General features: G+C 44.1%; 1 protein-coding gene across 5 annotated transcripts in view; it reads left to right on the top strand.

The window, feature by feature from the left end:
* Positions 1-847: 847 nt before the first annotated feature.
* METTL24 (methyltransferase like 24) overlaps positions 848-22,469 on the top strand; it is a 48,822-nt gene continuing 27,200 nt past the window's right edge. For 4 of the 5 annotated variants that reach the window (XM_074819338.1, XM_074819339.1, XM_074819343.1 and 1 more), the window contains exons 1-2: positions 848-1,235; positions 22,193-22,291. In XM_074819338.1, coding sequence (XP_074675439.1) covers positions 942-1,235; positions 22,193-22,291 — 393 coding nt within the window. In that variant the 5' untranslated portion in view covers positions 848-941. Of the gene's footprint in view, positions 1,236-2,135; positions 2,237-22,192; positions 22,292-22,469 lie in introns of those variants that run through there. The other variant, XM_074819342.1, reaches the window with a different exon arrangement.

Raw genomic sequence — 22,469 nt, forward strand, 5'->3', positions numbered from 1 at the left:
AGAGGCTAGGATGCAAAGTATAGACTTAGAAGCATTATTCATGTGTGTGAGGTTTCCCAGCCAAATTGGGGCACCCCAACTGTGGTTTCACACAGGGTTCTCGTACCCCTCAAGCGTTCAGGTCCAACACAATTTGACAGATCGCTAACACCCACACTACCTATTACTAATCACAGTAAGACTTTGCAAAGCGACTCTATTTTTGCTCATTCTCGCTGCTTGTCTATGGATCCAGGTGCCCCTGGACTCAGCCTTGCTGGAGCTACTTATCTGTAACGCCAGGCAATACCAGGAGAGTTTCAAAGACACGGGGGTATCCTTTATCCTTCATGGACAGCTCAAACCTTCCAAGAAGCAAAGTCCTTACTTCCAGGGCTGGGCTGTCTTTAGTTTGCTTTACTTAAGCATGAACAGTGCTCAAGTCTCCAGTAAAATTCCACTACCTCATGGCATTACAGTGTATAACGTGAACTAGTATCTGTCTGTATTAACAAGTTAATACACTGCCATACTACCAAGCAGGGTGGATAGGACAGTTCGGGAGTTTTTGTCAGAGATGCCATCCGTTAGGCCCGGCCTTTGAAAGCAGCGTGGGGCTGGGGGCGCGCGCCAGTGACACGCTACACGGCGAGGACGGCGGCCGCGAGCCCACCGCCGCTAGCCCCACGCTCACGCCCGGGCACCGACCCCCGCCCGGGGGGGGGGGGGGGGGCGGGGAGCGCTCCGCGGGCCGGCCGCAGCCGGGCACCCCCGACACCCCGCAGCCCCCGCCGGGCCGCCACGGGGGCAGGGGAACGGCGGCCGCTCCTCCCCGGCCGGCCCCGCTCGGGGCGGGGTCTCCCAAGTTTCGGCGGCGGCCGCGGGGCCCGGCCCGCCGGCGGCATGAGCCCTGCGGCGGGGCGGGGGGGCGGCAGCGCCGGGCAGGGCGAGCCCCCGCCGCCATGCCCAAGGAGCGGCCGCTCTGGCGGGGCCCGGCCTTCCGCCTCTGCCTGCTCTCGGCCGCGCTCTTCCTCTGCCTCCAGCTGGGCATGAGGCGGTCCTGGTGCCCGGAGGAGAAGCCCCGGGTGGCGGCAGCGGCGGCGGCGGGGCGGGCGCCCCCCCTCGCCCGCGGCACGGAGCCGCTCCCGGGCCCGGCGGCGGGCAGGCGGCGGGTCACCTACGTGCGGAGCGGCCGGCGGGGGAGCGCCGCGCCTGGCTGCTGCCCTCTGCAGCCCCCGGGCGGCCGCCGCAGGAAGGTAGGGAGGGAGGGAGGGAGGCTAGGCTGAGGGGGGGAAGCGCCCGCCGTGTCGCGACAGGAGCGCCGCTGTGTCGCGACACAGGCGCGGCGCCACGGCGCCCCCTCTCCCCTTCAGGCGGGGCGGAGGGTGACCGGGCTCTGGGGGTCGGGGCTGGGCTCTGCGGCTGCTTGTCCGTCCGTCCGAGCCCCGCTTCGCAGGTGCGGCATCTCCCCGTTGCCGGTACCTGAGAAGAGGTGACCGGAGGGTGTTGGTGGGGTGATGGCGGCTTCCTAGGAAGGGGGCTTGTGGCCAAGAGATTTGTGAGCGACGCTGCTTAGCTGCAGGAAGGGTGGCGCGTGCTGGTGGGGGGCTAAGCCAGGTCAGAGCTCGGCCTGGGAGGGCAACCTTGACCCGGAGTCCCAGGCTTGCTCACCAGGCTGAAGCACCCCAACAGCAGCACGCTTGGCCCTTGGCATTCTTGGCATCCGAATGCCATTTCATTTGTTGAAGTCAAGAAGTGTTTCTCAGACATAGTCTGCATGAGAATTAATGAGTTCGTTAATGAGTTGGTAAATGGGCCTGTAATTAGGTTCAGACGCATTGATTGAAAAGCCCTTTGGAGATGTGAGGGCCGTCATTAGCATCTGGAGCTCAGCAAGAGCAGGAGTGTCAATACTAACTTCTCCCCTCAGTTAGCTGCAGGTGTGACCAGTAGTGGGATGATGCCTTCTCCAACAAGCTCCATGCTCTCTTTGGTTTTGGCAGATGCCAGTCTCGAAGGAATCAGTAATAGATTCAGATGTTTATTTTGTGGAGTTTTCTTTGCGGTCTTCAAGGGGGAGAAGAGCCAGCTTCTGCAGGTTGGGAAAGAGGAGCTTGTCACTTGTTTTGAGGTCCTGCTGTCAGGGTGCAGTAGTAATGGTCTGTACAGAGATGTGTAGATAGCTAAAGAAGTTGGAATGACCATCAAAAGGAGCAAATGGGATTTTGCTAGAGATGAGACCACCTTCCTGGACAAAGTAAGTAACTATTTCTGATGTTTGCCTTGATAAGAATAAAACCAGTTATCTGTAGAATGGCTAAACCTTCTACTGTCCTTAAACTGAAGCTTTATTTGGGTTTGCTCAGACTCCCTTGATGAAGAGACCTCTTGATAACATCCACACCACCATCTGAGCAGATGTCCTTTGATCACGGGGCCTCATCTGCAAATCTGCCTGCTTTTCTTTGCCTGTGCACTCTCAGTAATTTATTTTTTTATTTAAAGAGGAAATGGGTAATGAGCTTGTGGACAGTTTGAATTTCAGATTTGCCTCATCTTCTGTGGGGAGCTGTGATGGAAAAATAAAACTGGTGTCCTGAAAGGTTTAGAAGGAGAAGTGAGATAGTCACTTGCTTCCTTCACCACTGAGGCAATGATGAGGACAACATTGTCACATATTTCATCAGCATAATGACTGTGTGGCATCCTGATGTGCTGTGGTATTGATACCATGTTGAGGCATCTTGCAGTGTCAGTTTTTGTGATTTTTGATGTCAATGCCATGTTGCTTCTCCTAAAGCCCAACTTTTAAGTGATTGTAATTATGGAAGAATTTTGGCATTCATGGGGGGAAAAAGTTGTAATCATGTGGATTCAGATAGTTTCTTGAAAGCATGTGCTAAGCATGGCATCAAAAAACAGGAGGCAAAAGTAAAGCATATCCTAATTTATTTCATGATTTTTGAGGAAATCCTAGTGGAAGAGTAGCATCAGGAGAGGCTGCTTGTTGTACTGGAGAACTGGCAGTGCCTTGTGGTGTTGGAGAGCCCGAGGCTCTGGAATGCCCACGGTACATTTTGGCATGTCTCCAGGTGAAGCATGTGAAACAGCACTGCTGTGGTTTGTGGTGTCGGGCGTGTTGCTGCTGAGGTCTCATTTGAATCCCACTAAGTCAAGTGAAAAATACAAGTAAATATAATACAGGGTGGAGTTGCCAGGTTAAGTTTGAGACTGTTGGGTGTCTTCCATATTCAGCTATTTGACTTGAGCATGTTGCTGCAGGCTAAGAAAGGTCTGCTTAAAGTGAAGATAAGGCTGTGGGGATAGTGGGACTGAAATTCTGGGAGTTACTGGTTTTGAAATAGAGTTGTTTAGGGGAAAAAAAGTGATGGGAAAATAAAACAGAAGTGATCAGAGTACTGCCATTTTTTCTTGTGGGAGTGGTGATCATGCATGATAGCTAAAAAAAGAATAAGTGATTTAATCTTTTCATCAGGAAGCATTGTATTTCACTTCAGACTGTTTTAAGAAAAGATGGGGGCTCTTGCCAGAAAAGGCTGTTTAAATTGGTGGTCTGTGGCTTCTACCAGCAGCTCTGGAGAAAGGCGACAGCGTGCTGGTGTGTGTAAATGCTGCCCAGGGAGAGGGACAGACTCCTTGTGCAGATCTTCTGTGCTGTACCGGATTGGGATTGGTTTTTGCTGTGGGTTTTGTATGTTTTTGTGTCTTCTGTCTGACCGTAAACCATAGTCAGTCCATTTCTGAAGCCTGCAGAGGGTTTCAGATACGTTGTTTTTTTCCTATGCCTGATTATGGTGGTGGTCTTGGAGTATGTTGCGATACGTGAGCCAGCAGGATGGCAATAATGAAAAATCAGCGAGGCCAAACTTTGCTCTGTTTTCCTAGTGCCACTTGGTTATAGGCTTGCTCGCACTTACATCACTGAATTAATGCAGAAGACTGATTAACAGAGTGTTTCCATAGATCAAGTTGAATATCCTACTTTGTGGCTGTATAAAAAAAAAAAATACCGTAAAAACACACAAGGAAGTTATTGGATGCCTGTGTTGAATCACTGAAGTTTCCTGAAGCAGAGTTGTGTTATTTATTTCCCAAGCACAACTGGAGCCAAACAACCAAAAGGGGGGGAAAAAAAAAAAAAAAAAGACCCAGACAGGACGGGAAAGACAGCGACTCGTCCATAAATGGCCCTTGCGTCTGCAGGAAACTGCCTGTGCTGTCGTGCGCTTTTCCTGACTGCTGGTAAATCTCCGTCAGTGGAGAGCGTGACTGTGTGGCAGATGGGAGGGTTTGGCCACCAAGGTTACAAGTGTCTGTTTGTGCCTTAAGATGCATGCATAAAAAATGCTAACTGAAAGCAGCAGGGAATAAAGTAATTTAGTGATGTGACACAGCTCTGGGAGCTGCTGGAGCTGCCTGTTCTGGTGCTTTTGGGATCTGTGTTGCTCCCAGCTGTTTTGCTCCTGGTGGAGCCTACCAAAGAGCAGATGCTGCTCTTCTTGCTGACAAATAATAAACAAAATTCAGCACTGAGAGGGTATGATGGTCATCTGAAGAATGGGAAGAGTTATATGTTGTGCTGCAAATGTAAAGCAAATGGAAGTTTGTAGTCCCATTTGTATTTTGGTGGGAGCACTTAAAACTGTGTTGTTGCTAATAAAATGCCCAACTATGTTTGTAAACTGCGATTCCAAGCTCTGGTTGTGTTAAGCACTGGTCTGGTAACATATGCAGTGGATAAAAACTCTGGCTACCTGGAAACACACAAATTCTGCCATGTGTAATTGCTCTTTCAATAGGTATTAGTGAGTTCTGCACCCACATAGCACTGCAGACACAAGGCGAGTTTTAAAATGTTATTGCAGGGTGTGATGGTAAAAAAAAAAATAAAATTTGTTGCATTTGGAATTTGAAATAACAGCAAATTCTTATCACAGTGATTGCAATAACAAAGTTATGTTGGCTCTCAGTCTCTGAAATGGGGAGGAACCCTCTCCAAGACTCTCGTTGAGAAAAGCTGCAGTCCTTTGCCTCTGGGCAGGTTTACTTCCACGGAGTGGGAAGGAAAAAACCCCAAGTTTTATATGGTTATGCATGAAAGGAAAAAGGCCTATGTTAATCCCGGCAGGTGTTTTAAGTTCCTGCAGTTTTGCTTGCTGATGCAGCAAATGCTGCGACTGTGTCTGTCCTAAAAAAATAAGGCTCAGGGTCTTGCTTTCCGCATGGGTGTAGCTGGGCTGTGCAGTGGGGGACTCCTGGAAGGCATGCTTGGAGAAATGTTTGGGGCTGCTAGGCTGCAGCCACAGGTGTGTCTTCTGAAAGCGTGCCTGCCAGAAGACAAGCAAATTACTAAATTTAGTTTGAAAACTGTAGCATCAGCTGGAAGTCACTTTGTCTGGTTTTGTGGTTGTCCAAAGGTGGGGAGTGTGATATGCTGCCAAAGTTAACCTGGTGTTATTTTGGATGCTCTTTCATCTCATATCTAGGGATATAAAAATGTTTGCCTTCGGTGATTAAAAACTAAGAGTTAGGTTTTGCTGCTGGGGCCATTTGTGTTTTGTGTGGGATTGTAACATACTTTGAAACATAAAGTATCGTTGCCTAAAACAGAAAAATCTTGTGAGATTATATTTTTATAGGCATTATTTACACTTGTATACAGTTGTATTTTGGTTCTTTATAAATACAGTATTTATTGTTGCTTGTTGGATTGCAAGGTTTTTTTTTCTTTCAATAGGAACAATATCTGAGAAGTTACTGCTTCACTGCAATAATGACTGATAACAGTTTCATCTTCAGTGTAACTGAAATATCCAAACTATTTTGGAGTAATATCTTTGAAGTTATGTGGAATAGCCGTTTAGCAGTTAATTAATATGGCAGGTTCAAAGTAACCTCACGCAATTTAGCATTACATTATTGCTAAGATTTTACTTGAATTTTACATTTGGTTTTTAATTTAAAAATCACAATGCCACTTACGCTTGTGTCAGCTATATGTACAGCTTATGCAAAGAGTCCTTTTTAATTCTACAAATCTGATAAAAACGGATCAGATGTTTTCATTGCATATTTGTACGTATAGTGTTTTCAAGCTGACTTCATATCTTTAAAAATCTGTTAAACTTTGAGGACTACTTAAATGGGAAGTTACTCTGCCTCTTGATGAGCAGGAGCCAAAATTCTTGGAGAAAACTTGGTTATTCTGAAGTCAAATGTATCTGTCTGTCTTTCCATATCCCATGGTGTAATAGCTGGTCTGTTTTGGATTGGGACTTGACTTTTATAACAATTTATTCATTATATATGCCTGGAGCAATGTTTTAACATTACAGCGAAGTCTTACATGACAGGGCTTTGGAAACTGCAGCGAGTCACATCAGGCTGCATTTAAAGGAGCAGATTTGCCCAGGCTGAGCCAAAACAAAGAAGCTGCTGGGGCAGCAGCATGGGTGAAGGCAGCGTTTTGGATCTCCTAGTGAATTTAAATCCAGAACTTATTCCTGTCACCCCACCTGTGTACCAGAGATGACAAGCTCTACAGCGTGCAGCACTGTTCCCTAAATGCTGCGGCGAGGAGTGAATAGCATCCTAGCTTTGATGAATGTTGAGTTGCAGCTGTGTTTCTGTTGCAGAGGAGTGCAGTGCTGAAGAGCTGGATATTGATTATTCTTTTGAGTGTCCTACTTCTGGGCACCTCCTTTAACAACAGGTAGACAAACTGGAGAGGGTCTCAATGGGAGGAAAAAGGCATTAAAAGGTGCAGGAGGGCAGGCCTGCAGGGAAAGCCTGGCAGAATTGGTACTTGTTTTGAATAGGGAAAAGTAGGTTTTGAGAGGAATGTGCCAAGACTCTTCAAACTAAAAAAAAATCATTTTTTTTGAAGGGCATAATGACCGATTGTTCCCTAGGTCCACTGCAAGTAGGACAAGAAGTAACTGGCTTAATTTTCAGGCAAGATACTAGGAAAATCTTGTAACTCTGTGGTTGGGGAAGCAGTGGAAAGTCTCCCTAAAAAAATGTGAACTTTGGGTATCCACACAGGGAAGGTCTAAGTATCCTTAGATGTGCTTCAGGACAGGGAGGTAGAGTCAGTCAACCTCCTAAGGTCATTTACCTGCTCTGCAATTGGAGAAGCAGTCTGACAGGTACAGTGTGATTAGCCAAACCAGAATTTAGCCTGAACAACGATCTAATGTTAATGTAATAAAAAGAGGTAATGGGGTCTTTAAAGACTATAAGTGATCCTTGCCCTGACTTGATACCTCTCTAGAGAGACCAGAGCCCACCATAATTGTCCTGTGATGAGTTAGTGGACCCCAGAGGAAGGAACGCTGCTTGACAACTTTTTTCCCTCCAGCACTTGGAGGTCTCTTATCAAATATAAACTGACCCAAAGTTGCTGAGCTTGTAAGATTAGCACAAAGTAGGAGTTTACGGCTTCAGGCCGTTAGTACCTGGGGAACAGCTGTGAGAACCTTGGTTGGTTTTTGTTCAAATATTCAGACTAATAGTACGGATGGAGAGAGGTTATTGTGTTTGGAAGAAAAGAATAAACATTTATTGATGGCAGTTTTCAACAGCAGACAGAATCTGAGGAGCACCAGCTCTGCCTGTAAACGGGGGCCACTGAGGCACTGGAAGGTACCCAAGAATGGGAATCCTTCTTCAAGTAGCCAAGCAAGAGCAATACTGACTTTTCACTGTATTTGAACTGCAGATGAAATGTGTTTATGGTAGACCATAAAGAGGAGATGGTAATGTTTTTTTCTGGCAATGATGTCACTTGTGAGCTTGTGAGGTAAATGATCACTCAGAATAACCTTGATTCTTACACACTTTTTATAACCTAAAATAGGTTCTTCCTTCATGAATTTTTGAGAAGCAGCTGGGGAATATTATCCTTCAGAAAGTCATTACAGCTTTATGAGACTTAATTATATCTAATAATATAGATTTCTTTCAAATACCTACTCAAGGCTTTCTTTCAGCATGTAAAGACAGGGGAATATTTTTTTCTAGATAGTTGTGGCACAGAAAAAAATGTTTTTCGGGGTATATAAGGTTCCCTATTTAAGGACATAACCCAGGGACCGAGGTGGTAATTTCTTCTGCAGATGCCTCGCTCCATGATTGCCATTACAGTTGTGCCATCTTTTTCTTGAACAGGCGAGATGTTTCACTGGCCTTGTACAAAATGTGAATCCTTTATGACTGTGGTGGCAGCTGCAGAAAAACCCCATACTGATCCAGTCCTGTTCGCTGTCTTCAGCTCAAACTGTTGAATGGGACTGTTGTGGGGGGAAGTGACCCACGCTGCCCTCCTGCCTGCGCAGTGATGCTCAGAGAGTGGCTGAGGAGCTCTGGTCATTGCCTCTGTGTCCCGCTGAAGGGCAGCAATTCAGTAAACACGTCCTCTGCTCTCACCTCTTGCTTCACCCCTCCACATTTCACTGTGTTTGGGATACTGGATTGTGTTGTCTGGTGTACCGCTGGTTATCAGACCTTACTAGCAGCCCACAAGCAGGACTCCCCTTCACATGCTATGTACGTACTTGGAGGAGGAAACATGAACTTCTTCTGCATGAAAGCAGCTGTTGAGCAGGAGGTGGGAGGAGGTGAGCACTGATATGAAAGTCAATTGTATGGCAAGTCACAGTCTTGTTATGGGAAAAGAACAGGAGTCCCTGAAAGTCGGAAATTTTGACAGCCTTGAAGACCATAAGCACAGTTAGTACCAAAAATGATCTTTTGTCACGTTTCATGTTTTATACTAGAAATAATAGAAGTGAGGACAATTTTGAACACGCAGCTTTCCTTGCTCAAGCAGTCCTCAAGGTGCCCAAGCTTGCTTCATTCTTTTCTAAAACTTCCTTCTTTGGAGAGAGAAGAGGCTGGAAAGAGAGATCTGGGACAAGTAGAATTTTATCCCAGAAAACCTTAGGGCTTTTCCTTTACATCTCTGACCTTTAGCTGCCGTCTTATGAGACAAATATTTAACTTTGTTGCTAGTAAGGTTTTCATCCCAGTTTGTTCAGTCAATTCACACCAACGTTTACCGGTCCAGCCAGGCGGTTAACAGAGATGTGTGCTTCAAGGCTGCATGGTCGATGCTAGCATGCCAGACATCTCTCTCATGCCACTTTTACTGAACTGCGGGCACGGTTCAGACTGAGGTGCAGCTGGTGGATCTTTGGTGTGAACCCAGAGCAAAACTCCAGTGGCCTGTGACAAGGGATGCAGTACCGAAATCCAGTGGTGAATAACAAAACCCTCTAATGGCTGCCTTGCAGGCTCGTACAGACAAGGTGACAAGTCTCTCTTGCAAAGCAGGTGTAGAATTTGGAGGTTTAGATAGCGTTAGTGAGGGACCTCCAGTCTTCACACAAGCAGTTTGGTTTGGTTGTGGTAGACGACACTGTCCTCCTCCTGCAGCCTGGCAGTGATGGCTGTCACTCACGGCACAGCTTAGATAAAAGACTTAACACGTAGGTGAGAAAGTCTGTGTGAGCCACCACTGATCTTTGATGGCATCCACAGCAGTCCCCTCTTATCGCTTGTTCTAATATTAACTTGGAGCTTTGTTTGTCTTGGACAGCCATTCAGCGTTCCAGAGCTGTGTGTGGTGGATGTGAGTTGTTTAATCAACTCAAGTGTTTTCGTAGCTAGCAGATACGCACGAAGATACTTTTGTGAATGATGAAACGTTGTCCAGAGCTCTTCTGTGCTGTACAAGTCTAAGATCAAACAGCATTCAGTTCAGTGGAACAAGGAGGAGGAAAAAAAAGAGGTGGTTGTTGGTTTTTTTTTTTTTTTAATTATGGTATAGCATGTACATCCTAGAATCTGTAACATACATTACTCACCCCATGTTGTTTACATTAGTGTTTCTGTATATAAAAGTGACAGGGTGACATACTGTCCTATTTTGAATTAGCAAATCTCTAAGGGCAATAGAAACCATGTGTGCAAATGGACTGAAGCCTTGGGTAACACATAGATGAAAGCCATGATTTTGAACTCACTCTCATGGCAACAACTGGGTCAACTTAAGCAGGAGTGGAAACATTCCCAGCTGTTTATGCAGTACTAAGTGGAAGAGTTTGGATCTTCAGTGACACGTGTTTTCCTCCTCCTGATCTCCTGTCCTGTCTTCAGTAGTCTTGCTTTTAAGTGTGCCATCAGGGTCAGGTGCTATTAAGGTGGGGGCTGGCTGTGAGGTGCTCATGGACTGCACTGTCAGGGAATGGGTGGATGGGGTGTGCTCGGGTGACTGCTGACCCCTTGAAGAGCACAAGTCCTGAGTCTGACTCTGAGGGAGCCCCTTGGTAGTTATTTTCCTTTCTACATTTTTTTCAACATTTAAAAAATAGCCCTGTAATTTATGTCCTCCTTGACACATGTACAAATACGATAAATGACCCTTTCCTTATGTCTTTGTGTAAGGATAAATGTAATAGTTCCAGCAGCTGCTACCACATACACAGAAATCTTGCTTCCCACTGAAGTATTCTCCATGTGCTTTGCAGACGGGGACAAAATAGCTTTGCAGTGTTCTTCAAAAGTCAGTACCGCAGAACTGTTTTGGGTTTGCAAATCCCAAATCTGGGGGACCTTTGTGAGGAACATCCTTCCTGTTGCCACCTCTCCCCATCACGCAATGGGGGCTTCTCTTGTCTTTGGGAATAAAGGACCAGGAGGACTTGTCAGTGAGCTGTTGGCTTCTGAAGTCTCCTAGGATTTTCAAGCCAAGCCAACTGCTTCAGATTTTACATGTAAAACCTCTGGCTTGACATGCTTGGTGCAGAAAGAGCTGACCAACAGCTCATTTAACAAGTGACCCACTGAAGTTTACTTCTGGTTCCACTTTCTGATAGATTTCAGGTGCATTGCTGTAGGTTTTTCTGGGAGTGATGAAATTCTGGGTCGTTTCCAGGACTGACCTTGTGGCTCCTGCAGATGGAAGGAATTGAACCCTCTGCCCTTCTTGGAGTGTGGAAGACAAACTTCATGGGCCTTGATAGACATCTTGTCTCTCCTAAGGGTATTGTTAAAATAGTGGATACTCTGTGTTCTTGCTATCGGTTTTGATAAGGTAATAAGTCACTATTGTATTTTTTTGTGTGTGTGACAGAGTGGTCTGCTGGGGAAGACTAACCTAGTTGAAAAGTAAGCAAAGAAGCAAATATCGATGATGCGCCGGGGGCTGGACTTGGTTGGGAAATGCATGCGTGAAAATGGTGTTAGAACCAGTGAACATTAGCATTTGTAGAGTTGCAGTTGCTGCTTTAACTTCCCCCTGCTTTGTCCCATCCATCCCCATCCCTCTTCCTCATTCTTCTCCTAGCAGCTAAGTCGAATAATTAACTGGGAGCTTAAAAGTCAGTGCCCTTTATTTAGCATCCTCTTTCATGTTTTACAAAAAGGCAGTGTTTGAAATGCTAGGGGGAAGAGATGCTAATGTCTATTGATATGGCATGTAATGTTAAATAATACTTGCCACTTAGAAGCCTAAAAGTTATGAGAATGTTTGAAATCCTTCCTGCTTCCCGCAGAGTTGATGGCACTAGTGGAGGATCAAGATTTGTCCCAGAGATGAATGCTGCAGGGTAGGAGCTGCCTGAAAAAACCCCGAAGGGGTGTCTCTCTTTGGGCTTTCCTCATGGTTGCTCTGTGTCACTGAAACTTTCATAGAAGTGAACTTTGTTTCATCCGGAATAGAGCAAAGCAATGGCATCTTGTTCTTTTTCCCTGTCTCCTTTGAGAAAATTAAACAAGAAGCAATTATGTGTCAATTGGCTGCTGCTGCTGAGCTGATGTGTTTCTTCTTAGTTAGATGTCTTGATTAATGGTTTGATCTTGCAATTATTATTCATTATGAAATCTGTGGGAACTCTGGTACATCAGGAGTTCAGGGTCTAACCATGTAACTGTTCAGTGCTATATTCTCTATAATGCTCAGAATTAGTAATAAAACATTGGAAAATGTCCTTAACTGAAGAGAATGGTGCATATTTGCCCAAGCCCATCCTCTACGGGCTTATAATACTTGGGCCTTGAACAAAAAATACTTCAAAATTGTGTGCTTTGAAACAGGCTTGATTTTCTTCTTTATAAATTGGAAAATAAATGTATCAACTTGTACTTAAAATCATAACAACTTGTAAGCCAGCTCTCATTCCCTTTCTAGACATGGGGAACTAATTGCCCAACACACTGTTTTATTTTGCTTGGAAGACTACTACATAGCTCTAGACTAAGGGCAGTAATCCATAATCATATTAAAAACAAGAAAGGGAGTATGTTTGTAGACATTTAAAGCTAGTATACATTTCACTCTGTGGAGCTCCATTACCTTGTTTTATTAACTAACTCTTGTATGAAATGAGTTGAAAAAGAAGAAAGTGGTGTTTGGCTTTTTAAGTCCTCCCTGGCTATCCAGTAAACCTCAGTATGATCAAGTGAACAGATGGTGGGTTGGCGAGACGGAAGCCCCTGTGTACCTATTGTATTTTCTCTCTTACCTTAGGTTTTACGCTATGAAATCTAAATACCTGTAGAAGTCACTCAGCCTTTTGGTTTACTCATGGATAAGAATTAACGTTTACTTGCTTTATGATACTATAGATACCTAGTGACAAACACTGCCCTCTCCTGCTGCCTGGGTACAGAAGGTCCTCCTGGTCCTTGCCGACAAGGGGCAGATGAAGGGGTTTTCTGATGCTTCAGATCTCCCTTTAGGCTGGAAGGTGTGATGGCCCATTTCTGTTTAGACATTTGCACTCCATTTGAATAAGATGGATTTCACAGGCGTGAAATGCTCTTATTTGTGCAAAATATTAAGTTTTACTTTAAAGCACCTTCTTTTTTCCCCAGTTCTTAGCCTCAGGCAGAGCTTGCTGAAGTCACTGGATAGGCTGCCCGAGGCATCCCTATCTGTGAATCACAGTTACAGTGCTGGAATTTGCACAAAATAAACTCGGCTTATCTGGCTAGCTGAGTATTTACTGCTGAATTCTGTTTGTTGTATACTGTGGTTTGAATATTGCAATGAAGTCAACCTAGAGAAAAATAGCTTTTTTTTCTTCTGTTCTATGGATTATGACACCTCACATATTTTCTCAATCAAAGCACTTCATTTAAAGCAGTTATGAATACAGGTTGAAACCATGGTCTTGCCTCTGCTTATCTAAAGTCTGAACTTGACAAGCAGTGACCAGTAGTTGCTGTATCTGTTTCTTGCTGTTATCCTTAAGTGCTGGCAAAGGCATGCAGGCACTAGAAATAATTCAGCTGATTGAGTATTACACTGCTTAAACAGTTGCGAGAATTTGCTTCCATAAATTTAAATCTGTTCTGGTTCCTGGTTTTATCTCCATCAGACATAAATTATCATGCTGTCAGCCTCTGGATAGCACTGGAATGCTGCTGCCCAAGTTATTTATTTTATTTTATTACCGTAGCAAAGAAATCCCATTTGACTGTTTTTAAAGCTTTGTGTCTCTTAGCAGAGTAAAATCAGTCTCTCTTTTCATAAATATATATTTCTCTCTGATGTTCCTGGGATTTTCAATGGCAGAGCTGTCAGTCTTTGGTGACCTTCAAAGGTCACCAGAGGAGGGGTTCCCCAGTGCAACACTGCCTGTTCCTGTCTCTGCAGCTCCCAACTCCTTTGGTTGCAGTGGATTTATTCCTCAGAGATAGTGAGGGGCGGTAGGTATGCTATGTAAATAATAAATTATAAAGATGCAGTGCTTTGCAAATTCGTAAGTACCTACAAATTAATATTTTGGCAAGTGTTCTGAAACATGCTTCCAGTAAGTCACAAACCTGCACCCAGGGTGATGTACATTGGGCACTGAAGCCCAGGTCTATGGGTGAATTTATGGGTTGGTGTCCACAGCAGCTAATTTAAACCTGGCAAGCTGGTTCCCAGTACCCGTTTCCTGTGAAAGTCAGGGTTTTGATTTGAATTCAATGGAGCATTAGTCACCTAAATTCCTCTACAGATTTGGCGTGTCATGTTAGTTTTGGAAGGCACTCTTTATTTTTCCAAAGCTATTTCTTAATTCTTAAAGTGATATAAATTCTGTCACTTAAAGTCAGCACCGAGATCCTTTTTTTCTGCGTATGCTTTTCTTAGAGACGCTCATTTGGGGGAAAAGACAAAACTAAAAGTAGAGTTGGAGAGAGCTTGAGCGTGGGCTTTGTGTGTGAAACACTGAACTGAACCTCCCAAGGCATGGAAGTTGTTGGTATTTTGCATCAGGTTGCTGGTGTGGTGTGCCTGCAGGTTAGGTCAGCAGTTCCCCCGTGAGGGTGAGAGCCGCAATTTGTATGCGTGTGGCTCCATTTCATACTGTCAGGTGGGAAATCAGAAGCAAAAGGAGCAGAAAATAAACATGAATATTAACAAAAGGAGAACAGAGGTGAAACACTTGGTGATTGCTGCCTTTCCAGGGGTTGTTATGTATGCATGTTCAGACTGATTTGCTCTACAAGGGTAAGAACTCTCTTGGTTTCAATTACCATGCAGTGGCTCAAAGCTTTTCTAATGGGAATTGAAGTCAGAAAATTGTTTTCTTCATTTCAGTGTAAAACTTTGCATTCAAGGCGTATTTCTTTTTTCCTTTTCCCTGCTAAGTGTAAGAGTTTTACTTAAGGTGCAAACTGCAGCGTTGGGAAGCAAGTGCTGATAAACTGCTCTCAAGCAAAGCCCTTTGGGTGATGCTCACAGCTGCGTAAGTTGGCTCTCACAGCAATTGCATCCTGCTCCCAGGCAGACAAATGTGTGCTGCACTACAAAGGCTTAGAGGAGGTGATAGGCAGAGTGAGGAGCTAGGGGAGAGTTAAGTGCATCCTAGAAGCTCCCTCTTCAATAAAATAAACCACACGTGTCCAGACATAGAAACACCTCTAGTTATTAAAATTCTTCATACACAAGTTGTGTTGAAAATTCATTTAAATTGAAGACACACACTTAATGCAGAAAACGCTCTTATCAGAGGACTGGTTTCCATAGGCAGGGTTTACTCCGGTAAGTAGCCTGCACGGGAGAGCCTGACTGTATGTATTATATTGCTTGCTCGTCTTGGCATGAATCTGTTGCTCCTCAGCCTAATGTTCCACCATCAGATCTTCAGATAAGATCGTGGAGCAGATCCTCCTGAAAGATATGTCAAAACATACTGAAGATGGGAAAGTAGGTAGGGACAGTCATCATGGCTTCACCAAGGGTAAGTTATGTCTGCCTAATCTAGTGGCCTTGTATGATGGAATGGACAAGGGAAGAGCTACAGATGTCATCTACCTCAATTTCTATAAGGCCATTGATATGACTCCCCACAACATTCTTACCTCTGAATTGGAGAGATACGGGTTTGATGGATGGACTGTTAGATGGATAAGGAATTGGCTGGATGGCCACATCAAAAGAGTTATAGTCAATGGCTCCATGTCTAAGTGGAGGCCAGTAATGAGTGGTGTCCCTCAGGGGTCCGTACTGGGACCAGTACTGTTTACTTTAAGCAACCTGATCCAGTGGAAGGTATCCCTGCCCATGGCAGGGGCATTGGACTGGGTGATCTTTAAAGGTCCCTTCTAATCCAAACCATTCTGTGATTCTATAACAAACACACTACAGTTTTACAGCACTGGAGTTTGTCTGTGGGAGGGACTCCCTATGTGGCCTGCTTGTCCCAGCGTACCAACCCGATGCGTACAGAGGATGGAGCAATCCTGTGGTGGCTGGGTACAAAGAAGGCTCTGCGCTTGTGTGCAGTGTTGCCAGAGATGCCTCTGCTTTAGATAAAATTGTGTGGTGGTTTAGGTCCTGCTGGGGTCTGAGACCACGTGGCCACTGCCCCTCCCCCACAAAGGGAGTGAAATACAAAGTCCCGGGGCTGAGATAAGGAGAGGTTTAATACAACAGTGCAACAGCAACAAAACAAACAACAACAATAACAGTAACAGTAATAACAATGAACAGAGCAAGATATGTACCAATACATCAGTGAGAACAGAGAAATGGCATAACACACGCATTCACCAACTCTCCCGCGCTTGGGCACCAGGAGGTGACATCAGCATGGTATTGAATAACCCGGCTAGAGCTTCCCCCCACTGCTGGGGAAACTTAACCCTATCCTAGCTAAACCAGGACAAATTGGAAAAGTGAAAAATGGGGAAATAGAAAGATTTCCTGTATTACTTTTTTCCCGTTCATTATGGACTTTGAGCAGCATGTGAAAATTTCACTGTTGGACTGGAAATTCTCAGTTCGGGTGGCCGCAAGACTGGATGTCAGCTGCATTTCCCTGTGATACTCCCAATGCCTGATGCCTCAGAGGGAACCCACTGCTTTTCTCTCAGTATGTGCACCCATACAGAGCAGGAGTGTATGTAATAATCTCTGCAATAGGGTTTCTTAAGCAAAAAGCTTGTATGTTTAAGGAACCCAAACTGCAAAGAAAAATAGAAAAAGGTAATAATATAAAAGAAAAAACCGGAAAGTAGTTCAGACGTGAAGGGATGGAATACCTATATAGCCAGCCACATTAGAAATTAATTCACTCGGAGCTTTAAATATGAGTCATAGTCACTTTGTAAGCCTGTATTTTAAATTACAGTTTACTGAGCCTGTGCCTGTCCCCGCTACTTCTAAATTAATGATGTAGCATAGTATGTTTTTATGAGTGTACCTCTTGTGAGCCCTCTGTATAATGCTGATTACATTTAGCTAAAGGGGACTGTATGAATTGACCTTTCTCAAGGAGGTCTTTGCCAAGGCTGAGGCAGAGTTGTTCTTTCCTATTAACACCTCCGCTTTGAGGTGGAGTTTGTTTTACTTGTGCCACGTTTTGCTGCTCCAGACATAAAACATTTGGAGTTACTCAGCCTTGCTGAAGAATAACATGCAATTAAGTGTTGCTTTGGTCTTGCAACTTAAGAGTAGTCTCAGCCCTCTAGTTTTTCTGCAGCATGGCATGTATGATATTCTGGTCTGGGGTTCCTCTTCTGTGACGTTGAATGTCTACAGTGTAGGTGCATCTGAGCCTGTCCTCCTTTGCAGGTCATGGAGAGAAATGGATGTTTCCAGTGCATGACTCATCTTACTTATTTGAGTCATCTTCTCTATAGCAAGATGAATCATTCCCTTAAAGAACCTGTCTGCCTTGTCTGTCCTGTCAAATAATTTAACTCCCCAGCCCACTGTGGGAGCTTGGTCCCTGGTTGTCCTCGCTGCAGGAATGTTTCTTCATTCCCGGCTCTCCCTTGGAGTCGAACAGCTAATTGCCTCTGAAACTAAACGTGGGTGTTCGTGAGGGATCATTCACTGCTGGAACCGCTCCGTGTCATCAGCAAGAGGAGCAACGTGCCAGGTTTGGCTGCCTCCACCCTCAGCAGCCCTCCCACTCATCTCTGTAGGCTTTGCACTTGTTGCATGTTCCTCATGAGGCAAAGCCGATACTCGGGTGGGCTGCAACACACTGCAACACACTGATTTCACTATTTAAGGTACTTCTGAATTGGGGAAAAAAAAATCTCAAACAGCAAAATAATATGCTTAGGGCTACTGGAACTCCAGAGGAAGCCCAAAGAAAATGATGGCCAAGCCCTGTAAATCATATCTAGGATCAGTCTACTCACAAAGGCTAGCCTTCAGGAATGCAATTCAGCACATATACATTTACCTTGTAGATGTCTGAAATTTTGCAACTTGAATCCCACCCATTGCATTTTAAACTGTCAAAACCCCCGCAAAATTTCAGCCTCGAGCAAGCTCTGTTCTGCTGTACCCTTCCAAAAGGGGTGAGCCTGGTGATACACAGAGTACAGCCAGAACGGTTGGAGATGATGCGTATGTCACTTGTTTCTATGGTTAGCAAATATTTATGTTTATTGATGGAATTTATTGCCATGGGTGCTTTCTGCTCACATTTGAACCCGCCTCAAATGTAAAAAAAATATTGTTGCACAGTTTAATCCAAGGATTTTGTATTTTTCCCTTGATTAAGACATCTGTGTATGTATTGACAAGTCTTTTGTTTCTTCATTGGAAGCAACAGACTGCTTGGCAGGGCAATGGCTTTCCCAAATTTTTGTTTATAAACATGGCTAATATATTTTTGTATTTTAATAGGCTGCTATAAAGGAAGGAGGTTTAAAGGAAGGGAAAAAACAGTTACTGAGTTAAAAAAGATGGAAGTATGGGAAACATAATTAATTCCCTTTCAAATGTAAACAGAAGGAAAGGAAGGGGTTGGGCTGTTTGAATGAGCGCACTGAAACTGTACGATTGATGTGGAATGTAATGATTTATACTTCTGTGTTTATGCTAGGAAAGCCAGAAGTTTTGCAAACCTGCAATTTTATACCTGCTAGTTTGTGAGCCCTTTGTGTACATTGATTTAAACTTTATATTGTGATCTCAGATTTTTAGGACAAAAGATACCATATGTATACTACAGATTATTACAGGATTATCAGATGACTATCACAGATGGCTGATGAGGGAGAAAAATCGAGGAGGAAGTGGTGTCCAGAGAGAAGTCACTGTGGATTACTGTCACATTGGTCTGAGGGAAACATTAGTCCTTATCCTTAAGTTGAAGTACCTGGACAAAAACCAGACCTTCAAAGGTGTCCTAGTTTTACTAACAAAGCAGTGGCATTGCCTCAAGAGTTTTTTTGCTCTATGGTTATCTCATCTGGTGAAAATTTAGACATCGCTCTGGAGAGCACTTTCTAGATATCCATTACACTTCTGCGGTAGCTAAGTCAGTGTGACCAGTGCCAGTCATCTTGCTGAAGACTGATTGTTCTTACAATGCTAATTTCAGGTAAACTGTTTGTAAGTGAAACAATGTACAATACAGGGATGCTTCAAGATATTCAGTAGGGTATTTTTTAGGTGTCACTGTAACTTTCCAGGTACTTTCATCTCTTCATATTATGGAACCAGGATACACTGGTGTTAGGGAAACACAGTCATGGTGTCTTGTTAGATGCATTCTTACTGTAGGGAGATAGCACACAGATGGCGATAACCAGAGATGCAGGATGTCTGAACTGGTTTTCTGGCTCCTGGGAGACCCTGGGGAGGTCTGTCTGAATTTCATATCCAAAGCTGCATAATACAGACCTTAATACTGCTCTGTTCCCCTTGCATACTTGCTGTAGAAGCTCCCTGTGAAAGGAGCTGCTCTTCAGCTTGTTTTGTATGGCAGCACAGGGACCTGCTCTTGATTATTTGCTCTAGAGGTTTCTGAGAGACAGGTAAGAAAATCCAGGCAGGTTTGCTTTGAGGGAATAAAATTGTGAAATCTAGAGGGGGAAAAACTCCTCAACATAAGGAATATGTTTATCAGGAATAAACCTGATTTTCACAAAGCGGTTGGTTCACAGGGATCAGGTGCATTTTACCTGAAGAGTTTATTTGAGAGGGCCTACATGGAAACACTATGGAATAGGCTGAAAATTACCTGAAAAACTATAAACAAAGGCTACCGATGTGCATAAGGAATGGCTTCTTCAGGAGGATATTTTGTGAGTCCTGAACATACCCATACTGCACTGATGCCAGTGTCTTACTCGCTGGGAAGGGTGTATCTGGTCCATGAGAGGTACTGGATTTTCACCCCCATTCATCCTCTGTGAATCTTATTGTAATGCTAGAGCTATTGAAGTGCCCCATAGGGGTGTTTAGTAGGTGTTAGGAACAGACCTCTCTAATGTATTCGTTAGTGAATGGGAATGGGCTGCTGCTTAGTAAGGAGCTAGGGACCAAGTGTGAAGTTTGAGAAGCTATTCAAAAGCACTGCTGTCAAACAGGAGCTCAGGTCTGATCTCTGTCACAAAAGTAGCATTTGTGTAACATTCCTCAATTTAAAGAACTATACAAAAGGTTGATCTCTTTTTTTTTAATTATTTTTTTATTTTTTAAGTGAAATTGCATTTTTGAGTCACTGGGGTTTTTATTTTCATAGTCATGTGTTTATTGATACATTTTGGAGACAGTGGAAAGGCAGTTTGCTATCTTTAAGATTTTAACAACCTGAGAGAAAGCCACAGTGGCTCTTTGATATTGCACTCTGCTGAAAAAGAACCTCATTCACGTGGCTAATTACAGGGATTTTTTTTTTTCTTTCTTCCCTGTCAACTCTTTGCAGAGGGAATTCTTGCTGAATGGTGCCACAATGGCCACCCTGCAATTCCCCTACTTAATGAGCTACTCCTCACACAAATAGATTTCAGAATAACTGGGCACAGATGTTTAGGTGTCTGGATTGGGGGTTTTTTTGCCTGAAAATGATTGTCAGTCTTCATTTTCATTTCAGCTTTCAAGCCTGTTGAAACGGCAGCATTCCTGTCATTGCAAACGTTATTCGGCTGTGTGAACCGTGACTCATTCTGAAAGATTACAGGCATTTCCCTCCCCGGCCTGCACCTATCCTCCAGCTGTTAGCTGCTTGCAGGCTGCCTTCTGCAATCGACAGGTCAGGGATACGTGCTGCTGCAGAGCTTCCTTGCTAGCTTGCTTCCAGCCTTGTACCAGGCAGGGTATAGAAGCCCATGTCTGCTGCAGGCAGCAAGTTTCAGGGTGGGAAATGCTACTTTTGTTTGCTTCTGGGGAAAAAAAAATAATCTCAAATGTCCTTTTCAACATCTCTTTACAGTAAAAAAAAAAAAAAATCAAAGAGCAAACCCTAAAGGAACAATAAACCTCATACAGACCTCCTGGCTCACATTCACTCCAGACTATGTTTACTTAGGCTGCAAAAATGCCAGTTCATGATATCAGCTCAAGGCAAACGCCATCTGGTCTGGTGGTCCATCTTTAATCATCTTATCTTGTAGTTTTGCCTTCTCTTTTTCTTTCCTGCGTTCCTCTCTGGCGTCAGAGGAGTGCCACTGTCACCACACTGGCTGTTCTTCTGGTGCCTCAGACCAGTCCTGTCTGGGGGCTCAGCACCTCACCTCTCTGATCTGCCTCCGTCCTCTCCAGTTAATTGCTATTTCCAAGTTTTCCAGGGCTTCATTTGAAATAAGGTTCTGTGGGAATCCCGAATGAGGTTCTCATTTGTTTGGTATTTTACTGAATGTCAGCATGAAATCTATGGGAAAAAAACCCCATCCTGTTCATTATGGAAGCTCAGTTAATCAGAGATGATTAAAGGGAAGCTTGATACTACCTGTCCAGCCACAGAAGTGAGTTATGGAGCCCCAAGATGAAGAGTCATGAGGAATCAATCTTAATTTAGTACAATTTAACACCATGCTTATATTTATATCAACTTGAGGGCAAGAGAAAACATGTCTAAACTTCCTGGCATGACAAAAGCGGGCAGAATTTGGAGAAGGTGGCACAGATGGGAGCGCAGGGCCCTGTTGCTCTGTAAGCACGTGTCTGCAAGAGCTCTTCTGTCCCACTATCTCTATGTGGGAAGTGTTGTTGGAAAAGCTGACAGAATCCAGGAGGTTCAGAGCTGAGGGGCCTTGAAGGGAGTGCAGAAAGCATTCACCAAAGCTACTTCCCTGGGGCTATGAAAATGAGAAGTGGTAGGGCTCAGGGCAGTCACACTGAAGTTTTTTTCAGGAAAACAAAGAATTCTGGTGTATCTCAGGTAGGCATGGGAGAGGAAGAGGACATTTCTCAAAGATCGTAAGAAGCTTGCTTTTCTACTGAGTCTAGATTTTAAAAAAGGAAATAGATTGTTTCCAGAGGTTTCCTTTCATGATTAGTGTTTGCAATCCAAGTTCCTGTTTCAGTGGACCTTCAGGTAGAGATATGAGATAAATATAAAATTATTTCACTGTTTTCAGATGTTTTGCTAGAGGATTTAGTTATTCAGATCTTGGTTTTCTTCATGCATTTCTACAAGCCAGGGCTTAGTTGGGTGTCCTAGAATAACTGTGTTGACACTTATATACTGGATGAAGAGCCCTTTCTTTCTGAAATAGCTACATCTGCTTTCAAAGTTGATCATGATAAATCATAGTTAGATGCTCTTTCACTGTAGTTCAAACCCTACTTTATTCTGATACTACTTTTGTGTGTAGACAAGCCCTTAGGAAACGCTTTTTGTTTGAAATTAAATCTCCTTAATTTATTAGCCCTTGCATTGTACACTTGTGCTGAGAAATCAATGCTGCTCTTTTAAGATGTTTTTTGTTTTGTTTTGCTTTGCAGACTGTAAGATGGCACATTGAACTGCAACCATGGGCCAGTCCAACTCCTTCCCTCAACTATGAGGCCTTGAGGTTCCTGAAGTACATTAGCACTTCTCAGGTACGTTTTTCATTTCAGTCACTGTTTAGAAAACAGTTTTCCTGGCACAAGCTGTTCCCTCTCAGATAAGTAATTAACCTCACACCAAACTGTTTTCAAAACTGCTTTATTTCTAAAGTGACTTAAAATTATTTCTAAATGTTCTAAAGTGGCTAGCAGTGATGGTCAACATGGATGT

The sequence above is a fragment of the Strix aluco genome, chromosome 3 (genome assembly GCF_031877795.1).
Source record: "Strix aluco isolate bStrAlu1 chromosome 3, bStrAlu1.hap1, whole genome shotgun sequence".
Classification (NCBI taxonomy): Eukaryota; Metazoa; Chordata; class Aves; order Strigiformes; family Strigidae; genus Strix; species Strix aluco.